The sequence below is a fragment of the Otolemur garnettii genome, unplaced genomic scaffold (assembly GCF_000181295.1).
Source record: "Otolemur garnettii isolate 467f Iridium unplaced genomic scaffold, OtoGar3 scaffold00143, whole genome shotgun sequence".
Classification (NCBI taxonomy): Eukaryota; Metazoa; Chordata; class Mammalia; order Primates; family Galagidae; genus Otolemur; species Otolemur garnettii.
The window spans coordinates 2,077,894-2,098,328 of NW_003852538.1; the positions used below are offsets into that span (position 1 = coordinate 2,077,894).

Sequence of the window (20,435 nt, forward strand, 5' to 3'; positions counted from 1 at the left end):
ATCACAGCTCACAGCAACCTCCAACTCTTGGGCTCAAGCAAGTCTCCTGCCTCCGCCTCCCAAGTAGCTGGGACTATAGGTGCCCGTCACAACGCCCAGCTAGTTTTTGGTTGCAGCCGTCATTGTTGTTTGGCAGGTCCAGGCTGGATTTGAACCTACCACCTTAGGTGTATGTGGCTGGCGCCCTAGCCGCTTGAGCCACAGGTGCCGAGCCTTTTTTTTATTTGTTTGTTTTTTTGTTGGTCAAGTTTAATAAGGATGAAGGCAGTTATAGATTTTAAAAGGGAATTGATTATAATGCAAATTAATCATTTTCAGTTTCTGTAAGTGATTTCTTCTTGGCTGAGCCCAGTGGCTCATGCCTATAACAATCCCAGCACTCTGGGAGGTCAAGGTTGGTGGATTATGTGAGCTCAGGAGATAAGGACTGGCCTGAGGAAGAGTAAGGCCCAGAACTTATCTCTACTAAAAATAGAAAAACTAGCTGGCTGTGGTGGCCCCATCTGTAGTCCCAGGTACTTGGGAGGTTGAGGCAGGAGGATTGCTTGAATTTATAAGCTGTGATAATGCCACAGCACTCTACCCTAGGTGACAGAGTAAGACTCTGTCTCCAAAAAAAAGGAGGCTATTTCTTCCTAATTTACTGAGGGATTTGGTAAGTAAACTACTGGAGAATGCCTTTTTAGTTGTAAAGTGTGCGCTTAGCACACCTCAGTATTTGGGAATTGAATTGTCAGTATAACTTCAGACACTCATGCTCATGTTTCCAAATCTGTTTTTAACATTATGAAATCATTTTTAGTAAAGTATGGGTAAGTGGCTTAAGATATCTAAGATCAGTGGTGTGTATGTGAAGTAATAAGGAAGTGATTTTTCCTAAAGATGATTATAGAAAATGAAGAAGTTGATAGTACTTCTTACAATGAATGAAGTAATTGTGAAAGAAACAAATGTCTTTGATTATGATTGAGTAGTAACTTTTTCTATTATTCTTTTCAAGTATAGCTACTGTCCATCATGTGCATTAGTGACTGGCATTTTTATCACTAATGTGAATTTTTACTTAGTATTGTTTTTAATTCATTGAAAGTGTTTCCTACTATGCAAATAAAATGTTTCTATGTTTAGGAAAAAAAGAACAATATTTTAAAATCTGTCTATGAGGAAGTGGACCAGTTTTTGGAAAATATTTCCCATGCTACTTTATTGCATGTTTGAAATGGAATTTGATGAATGTTTTCTTTCGTTAAATAAATAAAGCTTGACAAGATAAATTAATGGCAAGAAAAATAATTCTGTACTTACAAGGTGTGAACTTCACAAGAATCTGTTTTTTTGAAAGCCTTTCAAATACATGATGATTTTCCTTTTCAGAAAAAGATGTTAACAGAACAGATCGAACAAACAAGTTTTATGAAGGCCAAGATAATCCAGGGTTGATTTTGCTTCATGACATTTTGATGACCTACTGTATGTATGATTTTGATTTAGGTAAGTTCTCTTCTTCTTTAAATTAGGTAAAGTCCTAATATTGAAAGATTTAAATACAAATATATTTGGTTTAGAATTTGAATTTATTAACAAGTTAGACATAGGTAGTAACTCTGTGACCTAGTTTTTCTGGGGGGCTGGAAACGTTGCTCTGTTATTCCCAACCAGGGAGCCCTGGGATGCTGTAGCAAACTCACAGGGGCATGTGGAGTGTCTTAAATTCTTGAAGGAATGGTAGCAATATCTGTAGGACAGTCTACTGATGACTTATTGAAATAGTTAAAGGTTTTAGCATTAGATCACTCCGTGCCTTTAGATGAAGTCGTATCTTTCCAAAGCTGAGTTTTTGGCCTTGCTGTGATATGCAAATACGGTGTAAAAATAAATGAGAAATAGGAAATGAGGATGGTGGTATCTAGTTGAATTTCAAGGTTTGAGAAGTGTAGTGCTCAACAGGTGCTAAATTCATAGGACAAAAGTAGTTATTAAGTTGTTTGGACCTAACTGCTTAATATTCACGAATGGAGCTATTAGTTATTTCTTTGAGCCTAGGAGTGCCTTGGAAAAAATTGCTGAGACATTAGAACCATTATTTGCTATGCTTGGAAAATGTTCTGAAGAAAAATACTGATTTGAAATCTTATACAAGAAATACAGACAATTTTGTAGGGATGCAGAACCTAATCTTTTTGCTTGATTAAGTTCTTCCTAACAAGAATGCATTATAAGGACTGGTGCTGGAAGTGAAAGTGGGAAATGGCTTGGGGAAGGCTTACTAAGGGGCGAGAGAACTGAATTGTTTCTTTAAAGGACCAATAAATTCTCTAACCATTAACCTTTAAATAAGTATAAATAATAGAAACATTTCTCAGTTACCTTGCCAAGCAAGTGGATGTTACCTCCCAGCTTAAGCACAGTAGAAATAGATGTTTTTCAGACTACTTTAGTGGAGCTTAAGACATCTTTTGGAGACGGTGACTCAACACTTGGCACATTAAATGAACCTTGGAATACAGGTCCATTTTCTTCCTGGTGTTTGTCTATGTAAATTCTTCCTGGCTTCCTGTGTAAGTCAGAGGAACCTGTCGCCTTGGAGGGCTGCATGTGGTCTTTTAGATCCTTGAGTGTGGCCTTTTGACTGAATCCAGAGTTTACAGAACAAATTTGTTTAATAAAGGGGTTTGTTCTGTGAAGTTTGTATTTGGTTGCCAGTCCTGTCTGTTGCACCTATAGTGACCTTCAAATTGGATCATTGGAAAAATATTGGTAGAGTGCTTTTTAGGTCACAAAGATTTTTATTTTCATTCTAGTAACAGCCTTTTGAAGAAGTGGGGAAATAATTCTTACCTTATGAGGGGTAAGTTATTTTGATTCAGAGAGTGACAGAAGATTGCACAAGTAGTGAATAATTGGTCTTGGGGTACAGAGCCAGGTCTCTTTTGCAGGCTGGCATTCTCTCCTTTACCCTGCAGCACCAGGAGCCACTGCAGGGAATAAGGAGGCAGTGCCCCATTCTCAGGTGGCAATTTTGAGTTAGGAATTCACACATATTCTGTAGCAGGAGTTCCTGAATGCTGAAGGTTTTTAGAGTGGTCTAGATAACTTGCCATTTCCAAACACCTCAACACTTAACACATTAAATGAACCTCGGATTACAGGTCCGTTCAAGTACTTTAGTTGTCTGAAATGTAGTCAGAGTCTCCAGAGTTACTGGAGTTATGTGTCAGAGTTACTGATAGTGTAACTCTGGCCTTCTGAGAAGCTGAGGTACTTTTATGAAAGCAGTGGCATTCATTTCTCATTCTTCACTCACAGCACAGTGACCTGGGCTGTAAATCTACTCTTTTTAGTACACGATGCTGCCAAGTAGAGCTGTAGGCATCTTCACCTGTAATGAGAGGCAGGTGCATTTGCATTGAATAGTCTCAGTGGTGAGGAAGGAGATAAAAATTAGCAAGAGTGGTGGGAGATCTTAAGGATGATTGATTTTTCCTGAATGCAAAGGCCTCCAGGAAGTTTCTGTGGGCTGTGTCTTCTTTTTTTATAGTGTATGTTCATAAAGATAATCCTGAATAATCAAAGAAAAGTTAAATTATACTCAAAATATGGTGTGTAAGAAGGCAAGAGAATGTCTAATGTTTTTAAAAAATAATTTCCAACTTCCAGTTTTTTTCTAATTTGATACTCTAAGGGATAAGCATCAGTTACCTGGAAAACTGACCTATGTGTAGATTAATTTTTTCTTTTTAGTATAAGAAAAAATGCACATTAGGATGATAAGGAGTTCATTTTGTATACCTTCCACTGAAATTTGCTATGCAGGTAATTTTAGGTAATTATTTTAGAAATTATAGTTGTGCTGATTAAGATGTGCATCAGCCAGCACCAGTGCAGAATCTGAGGTCACTGAATGCTAATTTAAACAACTTTAACCTTTCTTTAATTAAAAGGAATTTGTACATTAATTCCACCCTCGCAACCCATGACATACCCCAAAGATTATCATGTATAAAATAAGATAGAGTAAAAGCAACCAGAACATGAAGATTAATTTAACTACTTGCTTCAGCGAAGACTTAATAAAAAAAATGTGGTGGTGATCCTACATGAAATTTGAAGACTTAAAAGTATTAAATTGGCTTTTTAGGAATTTTTAGTTATTATAACTTAATAATATAGCACTTTCTCCAGAGGAGAAATTTTGTAAATCTTTTGAGTAGTACACTTTGAATAGTACCCTCCATAGTTTCTACCTCCCTATATTGACCGCCTCCTAGGTTGACCTGATTTTCATAGACCAGACATGAGTTCCTTATGCTGACCACCTCCGGATGTTGGCCAGTGTGTAGTCCCTTGGGTGGTCAACTTACAGAGGTTCCACTGTATTGTCATAGACCAGACACAGTAAGACCCAGTAAGGTATTCTTTTTATTCTTTGTTGAATTCAGATTTGATTTCCTGCATTTTGAATTGGTTTAGGCTCTGTATCTGTTATTAATTTCACAGTGTCAGTGCCAGCTAGGAAAGTTCTGATAATAAGAAACTTTTAAAAGTTTTCTTCCAAAACTGGCAGAGTGATGTATAACTGTGTATCATTTCTAATACTACTATTGCCTTTCCTTTCTAAATACAGTTTAAATAGATTCAGTACAGATGGATTTTGGTAAATAAAATGTAAGCATTAGAAAGGAAATATTGTATTTCCTTAGACTTCCCAAGCTACTCATTGAAAAGTATGTAATTTTAATAAATACATAAAAATTACCAAAGTTGATTGGTAATGTGTAAGTAAAAAGGCTTAGTATAAGCTATTGTCCCTTTGTTGGTTCAAAAATCTGTTTTTAAGTCTGAAATGGCATTGTAAAACAAGGAAATTGAGGGTTTTGTAAAGGAGAAAAGTAACTTGGCATATTCAGGTGAACAGAAAAAGTGACACTTTTTAAGTGAGGCAGCTGATTCCTTACCTTTCCAATTTTTCTTTCAATCAAGGGCTATAGTTAATAACATGAAGAGAAAGGTAGTTAAAGTGCGTTAGGTACAAAATATTGGTGGGATTAAACCCAGTTGTTGGCGCTGGTTGAGAGTGACAAGAGGAGGCAGGGATGTAGATGTGGCTGTTGAGAGGCGCGTAACTGTGTTTGTGACCCCTTCTGTCTGGTCACCAGCAGCCTGACTGCTAGGCGCCTGGACCCTTTCCAGCTCTCATTTTACTTGACTTTTCCTAGTAGTCTGGCACTGTTGAACACTCGGCTTTCTTCCTCTTAATTTTTGCAGCATTCTTCTGCCTGGATTTTTTCCCTTCTGTGACTGTTCCTTCTCAGATCTCCCTTTGAGCTTGTACTCGTAACATTTGATGTTCTTCTGGGTTCTCTCTTTATCTGTCTTCTTTCTCAGGCTGGGTTTGCACACTCTTTTTTTTTGTTACATTCTTTGTAGTGATTATATACACTAAGAATGTAACAGAAGCTCCTTATCTGCCCGACATCAGTCTAAAGCAGTCGTCCCTCTCACCTGATGACGAGGCTCCTCCTCCTTTGTGTTCTTTCTTGGTGAACATTGATATTTGCCAGTTTCTGAATCTAAAGGAATATGTAATTTTAAGTGAAATGGTAGTGATATGCACAAAAGGATACGTAAAGCTTAGATTGTCAGAAGGTTTTTTTGCCTCTTCTTCTTAGGTTATGTACAAGGAATGAGCGACTTGCTTTCCCCTCTTCTGTATGTGATGGAGAATGAAGTGGATGCCTTTTGGTGTTTTGCCTCTTACATGGATCAGATGGTAAGAGCTCGGATTCCTTCCTTTAATCAGACTGATTAACATTGATTTTTAAATTTGGTCAACTGTGATGGAACTTAAAAAATTACTTCATGCCTCTTGATTTCTTTCTTTTTAAAAAAAATAGCTTTTCAATGGAGTGGTGCCTGTGGCTCAGAGGAGTAGGGCACCGGTCCCATATGCAGGAGGTGGCCAGTTCAAACCCAGCCCCTGCCAAAAACTGCAAAAAGAAAAAAAAAAACCCTTTTTAAGAGGCTAAGAAATGCCAGCATTGTTTTTAGTAGAAAAAGTAGCCTGTAGTATAGGAATAGTCAAAATTTAATATCAGTAAATGGTTATATTCTGCAGAAAAGCCATGAATCACAGAATATTAATGAAATAGATGAATTCAGTTTTGTGAAGTAGTTGGATTTTCATATCTTTTTTTCAGAGATAAAGCTTAGTCGTGCCAGGTAATATCCTTACCTTTTGTAAATATTTTGGATTTTGTTTCCACTAGATGTGTTTGAACTATTTGTAACTCTGATAGTTTCTTAGTAATTCATTGTTATTTTCCAGAAGTGTGTGATTATTTGAGCTGAACTGTGTCTAAGTACTTATGTTAGTACAAGGCACGTTTTATCTGTTATCATTGCTAGGTCTTCGAGACAGAGTTCTAGGATAATATTGCAGAGAGAGTATAATGGGAGAATACAATAGAAAAATCTCAAGTAATCTGTTTAGAAAAAAAAAGCAGAGGGTGTAGAGTAGATAAAGGCACCTGAAGACCTGACTGCATAGGTCACTGTGTTTTTTCAAAATAAAACTAATATACCTGATGCTGGCATTTATGCCAGATCTCAAATGGTTTACTTACAAGGGGATTATAAGGACTTTGCACCTGTAACCATTTAAAATGTTTTCCTGTTAATACAGGTTCTAACTCAGGGTTTCTGGGACACAGGTGTGAACTTGGGAAGTGGTGCCTGCCTTTTCTTCTTCTCCTTTTGCTTGCCTATTTTTCTTTTCTCTTTAAATTTTTCCCATTCTTGTCTATTTCTTCAAGTCTCTCTTTTTAAAAACATTATAGATATTTTGTGTACATAAGAATTGTACACATTTATAAGGGTATGTGTGCTGTTTTGAAACAGGTATACAATGTAAATTAGTCAAATCAGGCTGATACCTCAGGTATTTATCATTTCTTTGTGTTAAGAACATTCCAGTTTCATTCTTTTAGTCATTTTAAAGTACACCCTAATTTACCATCGTTATAGTTTGTTTCTCAAGTCTTTTGTCCATGATTTCATTTCAACTTGTCCTCACTTCTTTTAGTTTATTTCCAAGTGTATATTTGGTGAGATTTAATAGCTTAAAATAGTCTTTTTATTGTTAAGTTCATAAATATTCACCGTGGTCCTTTGCCGTAGATTCATGTTCTGGGATTAGTTGGAAGGACGATCAGCTGCTGTCCTCTGGTCCTGTCACAGTCTGTCTGCTTCACCTTCCTGATCTTTGATTTGCCTTCCTTCTCAGTTCCACTTACTCCCGAGCTCTCTGGACACCTGAGGCGTTTGTTAGAAAGTCTGTACAACTGATACTAATTATGGAAACGCTATTGTCTGCCTTCCTTGTGTTTTTATTTTTTATACTCTTTTCACTAGAGGTAGTATGTTCTGTAACGAAGGGATCATATCTTTGTCTCACTGGTAGTAGCTTACTAGAATTTTCCTAAGGTTTGACAGAGGTCGGTCGTTCAACAGATTTTTGTGGAACAAACCTGGGAATGTTTCTGCATGCTTAGTTTAAATCTCTGTAGTTAAGATATGTATCACTCACTCACACACACACACAACCTAATGTGAATATACTGCTTTTAGTTTTCTTTTGCAATGGTAGTTTTCATTAAAACTAAGCCAGTATTGACATGTTCAAATGTGTTGGCGTATAATTGCTGTGCCACATCCATGTGTGCACACAGCACGTGTTTGCATGGCTAACAGCTCACAAATGAAGACTGCTTTTTGAACATGTGTAATATGTGCTTTGTAGTCTACTCATCATTTCTTATGTATGAAGAAGGTTTAATTTCTTTGTTCTGTTATTTTCACAGTAAATGTTCTGTGTTTGCCTTTTCCATTGAGTGTGTTCTGGAATGCTTTCTAGTCTTTATTCTAAAAAGATCTCTTAGTGTATTGTCACAAATACTTTTTGAAATAATTTTTTTTTTCTGTAGTTTTTGGCCGGGGCTGGGTTTGAACCCACCACCTTCGGCATGTGGGGCCGGTGCCCTACTCCTTTGAGCCACAGGCACCGCCCTTTTAAAAATAATTTTTAAAAAGTATTAGGATGAGAGGGCAATGCGTGGCGGTCAGAATAAACCATTGGTTATGTTTGCCGCATTGCTCTGATTTTGGTGTCCTCAGTCTGTGCTGCTGTGTCTTCATTCCTTTGTGTGTTACAGCTGCACTTCATGTGAGTTTTACCATCTCGTGAGGGCTGAACCTAATGCCTGTAGTTTACTTCTGTTGAGATTTACTCACATCTAATGTAGGTCTAGACACTGGCTCTGGAAATATTCACCCAAAGTACATATGACCTACTGAACTTCATATACCCATCATTCCTTTTACCATATAGATTTGGTCCCCCCCCCCCCGTCTTCTCCACATCTCCCTTCCTGTGTATACACACACTTTTTAATTTACATGTGCAGTTGAAGCTCTTTGTATATCCATTGTTGGTCCCACCTCCCCTTCTCTAGGAATAACTGCTTTTCTGCAGTTGGTGTCTGCTGCTTTTTTATAGTTGAATGGGTAGTAATGCTGTGCCACATTGGCACTCTCAAACCAACTCTTTGGCTGTGTCACAACACAAATTATCCTGTTAATCAGAGAGTTAATTTTGCCTTTTCCCTACAGGTCCATCTGGTAAATGTGGAGAAAGTATTTCCTGAAACCTTGAGTTAGTCTATTAAAAAAAACTAGTTTTTGATTCATTAAAGAGAAGCAGCTAATTAAGAATTCATAGCCTTTAAATTTTTTAAATCAAGACTAATTATTTCTAATCTGTTAGTTCTTATAAAGCATTATTATAACTTCTCATACACTTTGGAGCCATAGGTTATGACACAGGGGTGGGCATGTGAATTAAGAGTGATCAGAATTAGTTTAGAAGCTGTTCAAAGCATTTGTTTTAGTGCCCCTTGGTCCCTTGACACGAGTGTTAGTAGGGAATCCTCTCAGCTTTGAAGATCATTAAAGCATGTAAACCCTGGCAGTTCTCAAACTTGGGACCCCTTTACATTCTCACATATTGTTAAGGATCCCAAGGAGTTAAAGAGTTTCATTTGTGTGAGTTATATCTGTTGGTATTTATCATATGAAAAATTAATAGAGACATTTGTAAATCCTTAGTCATTAAAAAATAACAAACCTGTTTCGCCTTAGCATGACTTTTTTCAATAAAAAGTAACTTCCTAAATGAAAAATACTGAGAAGAGGGATTGTTTTAAATTTTCTCCTTTTAAAATGTCTAGTTTAATAGAAGATGGATGGATTTCAGTATCTGCCTCTGTAGTCATCCTGTTGTGGTATCATATGTCATACAGCCTTTGCATATGTGAGAAAATTAAACTGTGAAATCCAAGTAATGTCTTAGTATTTTTATGAAAATAGTTTTAACCTTACAGATTTCCTTATGTCATCAAACCTAAGGAGCAGAGGTCCTCAAACTTTCTAAACAGGGGGCCAGTTCACTGTCCCTCAGGACTGTTTGAGGGCTGGACTGCGGGCCCCAGGACAAGTCGGCTGCTAAGCAGGACAGGTGGGCGACAAAAACACCCTGTGGACCGGATAAATGTCCTCAGCAGGCTGCATGTGGCCTGTGGGCGTAGTTTGAGGACGCCTGCCTAAGGAATAATTAATTCTTTAAAATGAAGTACATGTTAAAACTAAAATTAATTTTAACAATGGAAATAATTTAATAAATGTATATTTCTTAAATGTTCTTTTTTATGCTTTGTAAGAAGTAAGCTAGTCACTCATACTATGCCTGCATTCTTCTTTATTTAAGTCAGACGAAAAGAGGGAAAATGATAATTCTTAGTTTGAGACAAAGGATTCTTTCTCTTTATCCCCTTTTTAATGTTAAATTAGCTTTTTAGCTATTTTTTTTTTTAAGATAACCAATGTGGTTAAGTCTGCCATTTATTTGTAGACATGTTTTAGTTTCCAGTTATTGTGTGTTATAAAATATTCATTAAATATTACTTATGTGGTGACAGTTATTTCCTTTTAAAGCATCAAAATTTTGAAGAACAAATGCAAGGCATGAAGACCCAGCTGATTCAGCTGAGCACCTTACTTCGATTGTTGGACAGTGGATTTTGCAGTTACTTAGGTAAGTTTAGTGAATCACAACTATTCCCAGAAAATTATAGGCTAATGCACAGAAAAAATAAGTAAGGAACTCTCATAAAGAAGTATATACTCTACTGCTGTTCCTTTGATTCATGTGAGGAATAAAAGTATAGGACCAAACTATCTTTGTGTAATTCAGCTTTAAAAATTTGATTCATAAAATGTATTTTTTATTTGATGGTTTTTAAAAAGAAAAGAAATTAGGGCTTGGCGCCTGTGGCTCAAGTGGCTAAGGCGCCAGCCACATATACCTAAGGTGGCGGGTTCGAATCCCCAGCCCGGGCCCACCAAACAACAATGATGGCTGCAACCAAAAAATGGCCAGGCGTTGTGGCGGGCGCCTGTAGTCCCAGCTACTTGGGAGGCTGAGGCAGGAGACTCGCTTGAGCCCAGGAGTTGGAGGTTGCTGTGAGCGTGATGTCATGGCACTCTACCCAGGGGGATAGCTTGAGGCTCCGCCTCAAAAAAAAAAAAAAAAGAAAAGAAATTAGCCTACAAATTTGAAATGTTTCCTTGAATTGGTAGAAGATAGTTAAATATATAGGACTTCTAATTGCCAAATGTGCATAGAAAAATTTGAGCTTGAGAAAGGCCACTATATTCTGACATAATTAGCATAAGAATAAGCTGTATTTGTATTTTTTCTTTTGTATAGAATCTCAGGACTCTGGATACCTTTATTTTTGCTTCAGATGGCTTTTAATCAGATTTAAAAGGGAATTTAGTTTTCTAGATATTCTTCGATTGTGGGAGGTAAGTTCTTAAATTATTGTAAAATGCAGTATTTATTATGGAAAGGAACAATTTATTCCATCGCATATAAATGGATTGTGATAGTGGAACTGAAATTTCTAAGACAAGTGTGTTCCAAAATTTTAGTGGATTTGTAGGCTCTCCTAAAAGTTAATGATCTCACATCTCAACTGAATATCTGTTCCTTTGGAGCTTCTTTCTTCCAGTCACAGTCCCCATGAGATTTGGGACTGAGAGGTATCCTAGAACAAGTACTCTAGACTATTTGCTGCTGTGTTCTTTTTTGGGGAGTTGTGACTGTGTGAGACTCTGCTACGTCTAGTGTAGAGAGAATACATTATCACGTATTTGGTGTACTTCTTTATCCGATTTTTTAGCACAGGAAAAGTCTGAATAAAAAATAGAAAATCATTTTGTATTTTCTTCTTAAGTATCTGTTCATAACAGGTCCTTGTGCTTTTTAGTAGAATATTGGTGTCATGACTGCTTGCTGCCTCATCTCCATAAAAGCTAAGAGATAATGGAAATTCTGCCAAGGAAGGAATGGGGAGAGACTCCATTTGGATAACAAACACAAACATACCTGTATATAGTGGAACCCTCTGAGGTTTTCACAGCTAGAAGTGTATTCTTTTTGTTTTTTTGAGACAGAGTCTTAAGCTGTTGCCCTCAGTAGAGGGCTGTAGTGTCACAGCTCACAGCCATCTCAACCTCCTGGGCTTAAGCATCTTGCCTCAGCCTCCTGAGTAGCTGGGACTACAGGTGCCCGCCACAATGCCCGGCTATTTTTTGGTTGTAGTTATCATTGTTGTTTGGCAGGCCTGGGCTGGATTTGAACCCTCCAGCTTCAGTGTATGTGGCTGGCGCCCCAGCTGCTGAGCTACTGGCGCTGAGTCGGTTCTGCTGTGGACAGTGCTGTTGCCATTAGAGAAGGAGTTACATTGATTGAAGATGTTTGCTCCGCGCTCATTTCCTCTGTTCTGAAATTAGAAGTAAAACTCAAGTGCCTTCTACCTGGAACCACACTTAATTGTTTTTCAGCATCTTAACTTCTTTAAAGGATGAATTAAGAATGTCATTAGCACACAGCTAGAATGACCTCCACCTGTGTTTGCCACATAGACTGGAACTTTTATGGAAACCTTTGAATTTAATGGCGTGTATTTAAACTTTCAACAGTTGGATTTAGTTTGAGAATTGTTCAACTTAATATACTCTTTTTGAAGACAAAACCATTTCTGGTATGTTCTAGTAGTATTGTTTGTGAGTTTGTCAGAAAGATATTATTATATACATTAACCTGGGGAAACTGAGGTCTAAATTTGAGAGTATTATCTATATCAGTGGTTCTCAACCTTCCTAATGCTGTGACCCTTTAATATAGTTCCTCATGTTGTGATGACCCCTAACCATAAAATTATTTTCGTTGCTTCTTCATGTGTGCAAAAATATGTGTTTTCTGATGGTCTTAGGCGATCCCTGTGAAAGGGTCGTTCGACTCCCAAAGGGGTCATGACTCGTAGGTTGAGAACCACCGATCTATATGTAAGAAGTGATGTAACTGTTGATCAAACGGGTTATGCATTTGAGTATATTTTTTTGGAGACAGGGTCTCAGTCTGTCCCTTTGGGTCAAGTGTTGTGGCATCATACCTCGCGAACTTTTGGGCTTGACCTATTTTCTTGCCTCAGCCTCCTGATTAGCAGGGACTAAAAATGCCCACCACAATGCCCGGCTAGTTTTTCTATTTTTGATAGAGATAGAGGTGTCTCTCTCTTGCTCAGGCTGGTTTCAGACTCCTGAGCTTAAGCATTCCACCTGCCTCAGCCTCCCAGAGTGCTGGAATGACAGGTGTGAGCCACTGCAAAGCCACTCACATGGCCTTGAGTATAAATATTGGGTAGTTGATTCAATTTTTGTCATAATCAGAGATACTCTGAGTTATATAATACCATGTGCTGTGCAACTGAATCTTACTGTATTTCTAGGATTTAGCTTACTTTTGAGGGGAGACTGAAGATTTACAAGTGAGAAACTAAAGGTTTAGAAAAACATTGAAAATGTGCCTGACCCTTACACCTTAAACTTAAAATCTGTGGTGCCTTCACAGCATCTGTCATATTGATGAGGTTTAGTGATTTGCTTGCTGTAAAGGGCCACATTGGGAATACATCTTACTTGCATGTTAAATTTAATGATAGTTACTTTGTAGCTGAAAGTGAGACTCTGCTATCCCTCATTTCATAGCTAGAAAACTCCCAAATAGGCAGTTTCTGCTTTGCCTCAGTCATTCAGTGTTCAGCAGTGTACCTGTGAGGAAAATGTTTTAGAATTGATACACTTTACTAAATAATTCTGTTTTTTTTTTTTTTTAATAGGTCATGTGGACTGAACTACCATGCAGAAATTTTCATCTTCTTCTCTGCTGTGCTATTCTGGAATCAGAGAAGCAACAAATAATGGAAAAGCATTATGGTTTCAATGAAATACTTAAGGTAGTTATTCTTTTAATTTAGTTTTTATGTTTTGGCTCTTTCCTCTCTTTGGTGGTTCTGACATACAGAACATTTCCCTAGATCATTACTGAATCTCGTGGGTAATTGTATCAGTAACACTTAGTGCTGAGACTGACTCCTTGAGAATAAAAGTTCAGCTAATACATATTGGTCAGTTATTTTTTACCTGAATGAAATGGAATGAAAAGGAATGAAAGGAAATTCAACAAAATGGCCTTTTATGTAGGTCAGTATTTGAAATAATAATTGTCTTCTGCTTAAAACTTTAAGATCGCAGACTTGAAATAGCTGCTGGGTTTCATGTTTCATAAGCTTATTAGCTATTCTTAGCTATAAAACTTGAAACAATCTAATGAAAGATATATTAGATTTCTTCTGCATTTGTAGTATGTGAATATTTTAAAGAATTTTACCTGCAGTGAAATATAACTGGTAATAAATTGTCTGGTAGCATAGAACAGTGCTTTCCGTTTCAGTGATCATTTTATATTATTGATACTTTTTAGCATATCAATGAATTGTCCATGAAAATCGACGTGGAAGATACACTGTGCAAGGCAGAAGCAATTTGCCTACAGATGGTAAAATGCAAGGTAGGAATTGCTTCAAATAATTGCAAGATTTTTTGTTTGTTTTGGGGATTGAGATCAAGATTTTTCTTCTGAGAAGATGAATGGCAGTTGTAGCAAGTTGAAGGCAGACACAGAGCATCGCCTCCTGTCTGTCACCATTATAGGGTCGCAGTACTAGTTGAAAACAGGTGACTAGTTATTCCAGACAGGAAGCTTTTAATAATAAGGCAAAATGTAAACAGAATAAAAATATTTCCAGAGGCAGCGCCTGTGGCTCAAAGGAGTAGAGCGCTGGCCCCATATGCCAGAGGTGGTGGGTTCAAACCCAGCCCTGGCCAAAAACTGCAAAAAAAAAAAAATTGCCCAACAAATAAAGAGGCTATAGAATTTAACCAAGCACTGACATATTACCCAATCAAACTAATAAATACAGAATAGGCTAAAGGCTCTCATATTATTAGTAAATATGCATTATTTCCAAATAAAGACAAATGCTAATCAGAAATAATTAAATGAATGGTATTTAGCATGTGTCATTTATGTCAGTCAAGCTCTTAATTATTTCTAAAAACAAGGAAAATTTGATGTTATCTGAATTCAAGCCAAATATATTTTCGTTAAGTTTTTGCTTGGCTTCTGGTTTCTTTTCTTTTTCTTTTCTTTTTTAATTTCTTATAGCATAACTATGTACATTAATGCAATCATAGGGTACAGTGTGCTGTTTTCATATACATTTTGAAATACTCTCATCAAACTGGTTAACATACCCTTCATGTCATTTTCTTAGTTATTGAGTCAATACATTCATACTCTGCTTTTAGAAAGATTCACTTGTACCCTTGTAAGATTAACCATGGAGGTGACCCCACCAATCACCCTCCCTCCCCCCATCCACCCTCCTCACCTCTCCTCTCCCACCCTCTTCCCATATTCTAAGGCTATAATTAGGTTATGACATTCCTATAAAAGCTATGAATTAGTTTCAAAATAGGGCCATGTACATTGGATACTTTTCTTCCATTCTTGAGATGATTTGCTAAGAAGAATATGTTCCAGCTCCATCCATATAAACGTGAAAGAGGTAAAGTCTCCATCTTTCTTTAGGGCTGCATAGTATTCCATGGTGTACATATACCACAATTTATTGATCCATTCATGGGTCGATGGGCATTTAGGCTTCTTCTATGACCTAGCAATTATGAATTGGGCTGCAATAAACATTCTGATACAAATGTTTTTCTTGTAATTCGATTTTTGGTCTTCTGGATATATACCTAATAAAGGATTTGCAGGATCAAATAGCAGGTCTATTTTTAGTTCTCTAAGTGTTCTCCAGATGTCTTTCCAAAAGGAACGAATTAATTTGCATTCCCACCAGCAGTGTAGAAGTGTTCCCTTTTCTCCACATCCTCCAACATCTTTGGTTTGGGGATTTTGTGATACGGGCTAATCTTACTGGGGTTAGGTGGTATCTCAAAGTAGTTTTGATTTGCATTTCTCTGATGATTAAGGATGGAGAGCATTTTTTCATATATCTGTAGGCCATGCACCTGTCTTCTTCAGAGAAATTTCTATTCAAGTCCCTTGCCCACCCTGAGATGGGATCACTCATTCTCTTTTTGCTAATATGTTTGAGTTCTCTGTGGATTCTGGTTATTAAACTTTGTTGGAGACATAACCAGCAAATATCTTCTCCTATTCTGAGGGCTGTGTACCTGCTTTATTTACTGTGTTCTTGGCTGTGCAGAAACTTTTTAGTTTGATCAGGTCCCAGAAATGTATTTTTGACATTGCTTCAATTGCCCGAGTGGTCCTCCTCATAAAATTTTCACCCAAGCCGATTTCTTCAAGTGTTTTCCCTATACTTTCTTCTAGTATTTTCATAGTTTCATGTCTTAAGTTTAATTCTTTAATCCAGTGAGAGTCTGTCTTAGTTAATGGTGAAAGGGGTGGGTCTAGTTTCAGTCTTCTACAGGACACCATCCAGTTAGCCCAGCGCCATTTGTTAAATAGGGAATCTTTTCCCCATCAATGTTTTTAATTGGCTTGTCAAAGATCAGTTAACGGTAGGTGGCTGGATTCATCTCTTGGCTCTCTATTCTGTTCCAAACATCTACCTCTCTGTTTTTGTGCCAGTACCATGTTGTTTTGATCACTATCACTTTATAGTATAGTCTGAGGTCTGGTAACGTAATTCCTCCTACTTTGTTTTTGTTCCTGAGTAATGTCTTTGCTACTCAAGGTTTTTTCTGATTCCATATAAAGATTTTTTAGATGTTTAAAGTATGACAGTGGAGCTTTAATGAGGATTGCATCAAAATTATATATTGTTTGGGTAGTATGGACATTTTAACAATGTTGATTCTTCCCAGCCATGAGCATGGTATGTTTTTCCATTTGTTAACATTTTCAGCTATTTTTTTTCTTAGAGTTTCATAGTTCTCTTTATAGAGATCTTTCACGTCCTTTGTTAGGTAAACCCCCAAATATTTCATCTTCTTTGGCACTACTGTGAATGGAATAGAGTCCTTGACTATTTTTTTCAGCTTGGCTACTGTTGGTGTATGTAAAGGCTACCGATTTATGAATGTTGATTTTGTAACCTGAGATGCTGTGGTATTCCTTGATTACTTCTAAAAGTTTAGTAGTAGAATCCCTGGTATCTTCCAGATAAACAATCATATCATCTGCAAAGACTGAAAGTTTAATCTCTTCTGACCCTATATGAATACCCTTAATTGCTTTTTCTTCCCTGATTGCGATGGCTAAAACTTCCATTACAATGTTAAAGAGCAATGGAGACAGTGGGCAACCTTGCCTGGTTCCTAATCAACTTAACTCCATTCAATACAATATTGGCTGTGGGTTTGTTGTAGATGGCCTCTATCAGTTTCAGAAGTGTCCCTTCTATACCAATTTTCTTAAGTGTTCTGATCATGAAGCGATGCTGGATATTATCAAACACTTTTTCTTCTTTTTCTTTTTTTAATTTAAAGAGACAGGCTGTCCCGTGTTGTTCAGGCAGGTCTCACACTCCTAAAGCACAGGCGATCTTCCCAGCCAGAGTGGCTGGAACTGCAGGCACAGGCCTCTTGCATTTTATGAGAGTTCTTTTTGGTCTTTATATAGTTTTATTCATGGATCCAAACAGTTGCTTGAGTTCTACAAATATTTATTTGATAGCTGTTGTATTCTAAAACATGTCAGTTAGATACTTTTTACCTTTAAGGAACTTTATTTACTGAGAGAGATAGTGTAAATAAGATGATTTCTTAAGAGAAAGAGATAAATGCCAAATATTAGAAAACCATGTTGTGGGAGTACTGGGGTAGGATGGAAAGTAGTTAGTTTGGAAGATACCGAAAAACCACTTAGGCAGAAAGGAAAAGGTGGTGAGGATTTCATTTGGAGTGGATCAGAAAGTTGTGAGAAGGGTGCCAGACTGTTAGACAAGTGTTACATTCTAGAATCAGTGTAGTCTTAAATAGAAGTATAACTTTGAGATTATCTTTCCTCTATGGTGAATGATGGTTTTGTGTTTGTTTTTTTTTTCATGTCTAGGAATTACCACAAGCAGTCTCTGAGATCCTGGGGCTTCAGGACAGTGAAGTTACAACACCAGATTCAGACACTGGTGAAGATGAAAATTTTGGCGTGACACATTGTCCTGCATCTACATTTCAGAGTGGCCCCTTGCCCACACTCACTGCCAGTGGAGCCAGAGACGACCGTCCCACACAGATACCAGTGCCCTCAGACGTTAGCAGATTGACACCTGCATGATCATTCTTCTTGCTTTTTTCCTGAAGAGACACTTGTTGCCATTCCTTTTCAAGTACTTGAAAGTTGGAAATTTAAAATCTTGGTATTGATCATGCTTTAAGGTATATGGAAAGAAAGTGTACTGATGTTCTTGCATTAAAGCTTTACAAAGATTTAAACTAATTATTTTTGTAGTTACTTCTACCAAATAGCTTTTCCTTTTCTATAACATTCCTTAGTATTTTTATAGCCAAGTACATTTTATTTTCTTGCTGATGAACTGGAATTGGATAAATATTACAAGTGGATGAGTTGGAAATTATGCACTTTGAAAAACACTTTGTTTACTCTAAGTTTAGTGGGTTTTGATTTGATTAAATTAAGTTTTGAGCCTTGCTATAGTGTTCCAAGCTGAGAATTGTTACCCAGTAATGAAATTTTAAAAAAAGGATTTGTTTTTCTCTATCGTTTACAATACTCAGCTTAAATATTTATGCTGGTCGAATGTGATTTAAATTGGACATTTTCATCAATGCAATTTAATGTATAGATAAAGAACTATTTCAACCATAGTAAGTGGATTGGCAGTATATTTTTTACATTGAACTTTTCTTCACTTGTATATAAAAATAAGCACTTATTTATGAGTATAAGAAAGGTTAGGCATATTTTCTTTAACTGAATAAACTTGACTATTGATTTATATTACCTGGTTTGCCAAAATTAATACATGGCTTCAATATGAGATCTTTTTCAAAACTATTTTCTTAGCATTTATTTTGTGTATGTACAGGGTACGTTCAACCCTGTACCTGGTGTAATTTTAAAATTAATTGCTTGTATGCTCACTTTACTAATAATGTTTATTATCTTTCCTAATAATGCATTAATTGATCGATCAGGTCTTTAAATTTTTATAAAATACTCTTTGCAAAAAGCTTATGTCAAAAATTTCAAGATATTATCAGAAGTCTCAAAAATAATACTTTTGTATATGAATGAAGCTGTTTTTACCATGCAGTATTGCATGATTTTAAGTTATGTAGAATTAACATAACTGAGTGCATTTAATTGTGATTTGTTAACTCTTGTATATATTATTAAAATAAATTTGAAGTTGAAGTAGTGTTTTCAGTTAAATTATGCTTAGAAATAGTCTGCTAGTTCTTTATCAGAAGAAAACTATCCAAGGTGGACCTGAGTACATCTCATCTTTTTATGTGAATGAAATAAGCATTTCAATGAGTTATGAAAACGGGAAAAATGACCCCAATTTATTTTTGTTTTTAAGTTTTTAAATTGCAATAGATGTAGGGGATATGATTTTTTTTTCTTCACAGGTGAATTACATGGTGGTGAAGTCAGGACTTAGTGTACCCATCTCCCAACAAGTGTCCCTTGTACCTGATAGGTGATTCTGATCCCTCCCCTACTGTACCCTCCTGCCTTCTGCATCTTCAGAGTTCATTATACCAGTCTCATGACTGTGTATACCCATCATTTAGCACCCCTTATCAGTAAGTACGCCTGGCATTTGTGTTTCTGTTCCTGAGATAGAATTAGGTAACGGCTTTTACATCCAACCCAGTTGCTGCAAAAGCTGTGACTTCATTCTTTTCATGGCTGAGCAGTACTCCCTGGTATATGTGTGTCTGTCGGTGTACAGAGGTCCACTTATCAGCTGACACTTAGGTTCATTCTGCATCTTTGCAACTGTGAATGTGCTGCAGTAAACATGCTAGTACGTGAGTCCTTTTCTCATAATGAGGTGTTTTTCTTTGGGTAGATACCCAGTACTGGTAGGTCTGTTTTCAGTTCTTTGAGGAATCTCCATACTATTTCCCATAGAGGTTGTACTAATCTCACCAACAGAGTGTTAAGGGTTCCCTTTTCATCGTATCTGGGACAATATCTACTGTTTTTTTACTTTTTAAAAATGAGTAAAAAGTGGGGTTTTTTGGGGAAGTTTTTGGCTGGGGCCGGGTTTGAACTTGCCACCTCCAGTATATAGGGCCAGCACCCTACTTCTTTGAGCCAAAGGCACTGCCCCAAAGTGGTATCTTCTCATGGTTCGAAGTCACATTTCCCTGATGATTAGTGATGTTTAGCATTTTTCATGTTTGTTGGCTGCATATATATCTTTTCAACAATGTTCGTGTCTTTTACCCACTTTTTAATAGGGCTATTTGTTTTTTCTTAATGATTCTGAGTTCCTTGCAGATTCTGGATGTTCATCGTTTGTGAGATGTATAGTTTGCAAGTATTTTCTCCAATTCTGTAGGTTTTCCCTTTGCTCTGTTCATTATGCCTTTTGCTGTGCAGAAACGTTTTAGCTTAATCAAGTCCCATTTTTATGAGTATTTCTTTTTGTTTTTCTTTTTGCCTGAGACAGTGCCCAGAAGAGTTTTTCCTAAGTTTCCCTCTAGAATTTTCACAGTATTAGGTCTTACATTTAGGTCTTCAGTCTATCTTGAGTTAATTTCTGTGTATTGTATAGGGGAGAGAGGTTTTGTCCTTCTGCGCATGGCTCTCCAATTTTCCTGGCACTATTTATCAAATAGAGCTGTTTTTTTTTTGTTTTTTTGTTTTTTTGTTTTTTTGCAGTTTTGGCCAGTGCTGAGTCTGAACCCGGCAGTTGCAGTATATGGGGCCGGCGCCCTACTCC

The 20,435-nt window shown here is 36.9% G+C and overlaps 1 protein-coding gene across 3 annotated transcripts in view; it reads left to right on the forward strand.

The window, feature by feature from the left end:
* TBC1D15 (TBC1 domain family member 15) overlaps positions 1–18,895 on the forward strand; it is an 84,401-nt gene extending 65,506 nt beyond the window's left edge. For 2 of the 3 annotated variants that reach the window (XM_003798945.3, XM_023518635.1), the window contains exons 11-17: positions 1,375–1,491; positions 5,670–5,770; positions 10,048–10,147; positions 10,823–10,920; positions 13,299–13,415; positions 13,943–14,029; positions 17,570–18,892. In XM_003798945.3, the coding sequence (XP_003798993.1) occupies positions 1,375–1,491; positions 5,670–5,770; positions 10,048–10,147; positions 10,823–10,920; positions 13,299–13,415; positions 13,943–14,029; positions 17,570–17,791 (842 nt within the window). In that variant the 3' untranslated portion in view covers positions 17,792–18,892. Of the gene's footprint in view, positions 1–1,374; positions 1,492–5,669; positions 5,771–10,047; positions 10,148–10,822; positions 10,921–13,298; positions 13,416–13,942; positions 14,030–17,569 lie in introns of all 3 variants that reach the window. The other variant, XM_003798946.3, reaches the window with a different exon arrangement.
* The last annotated feature ends 1,540 nt before the right edge of the window (positions 18,896–20,435 follow it).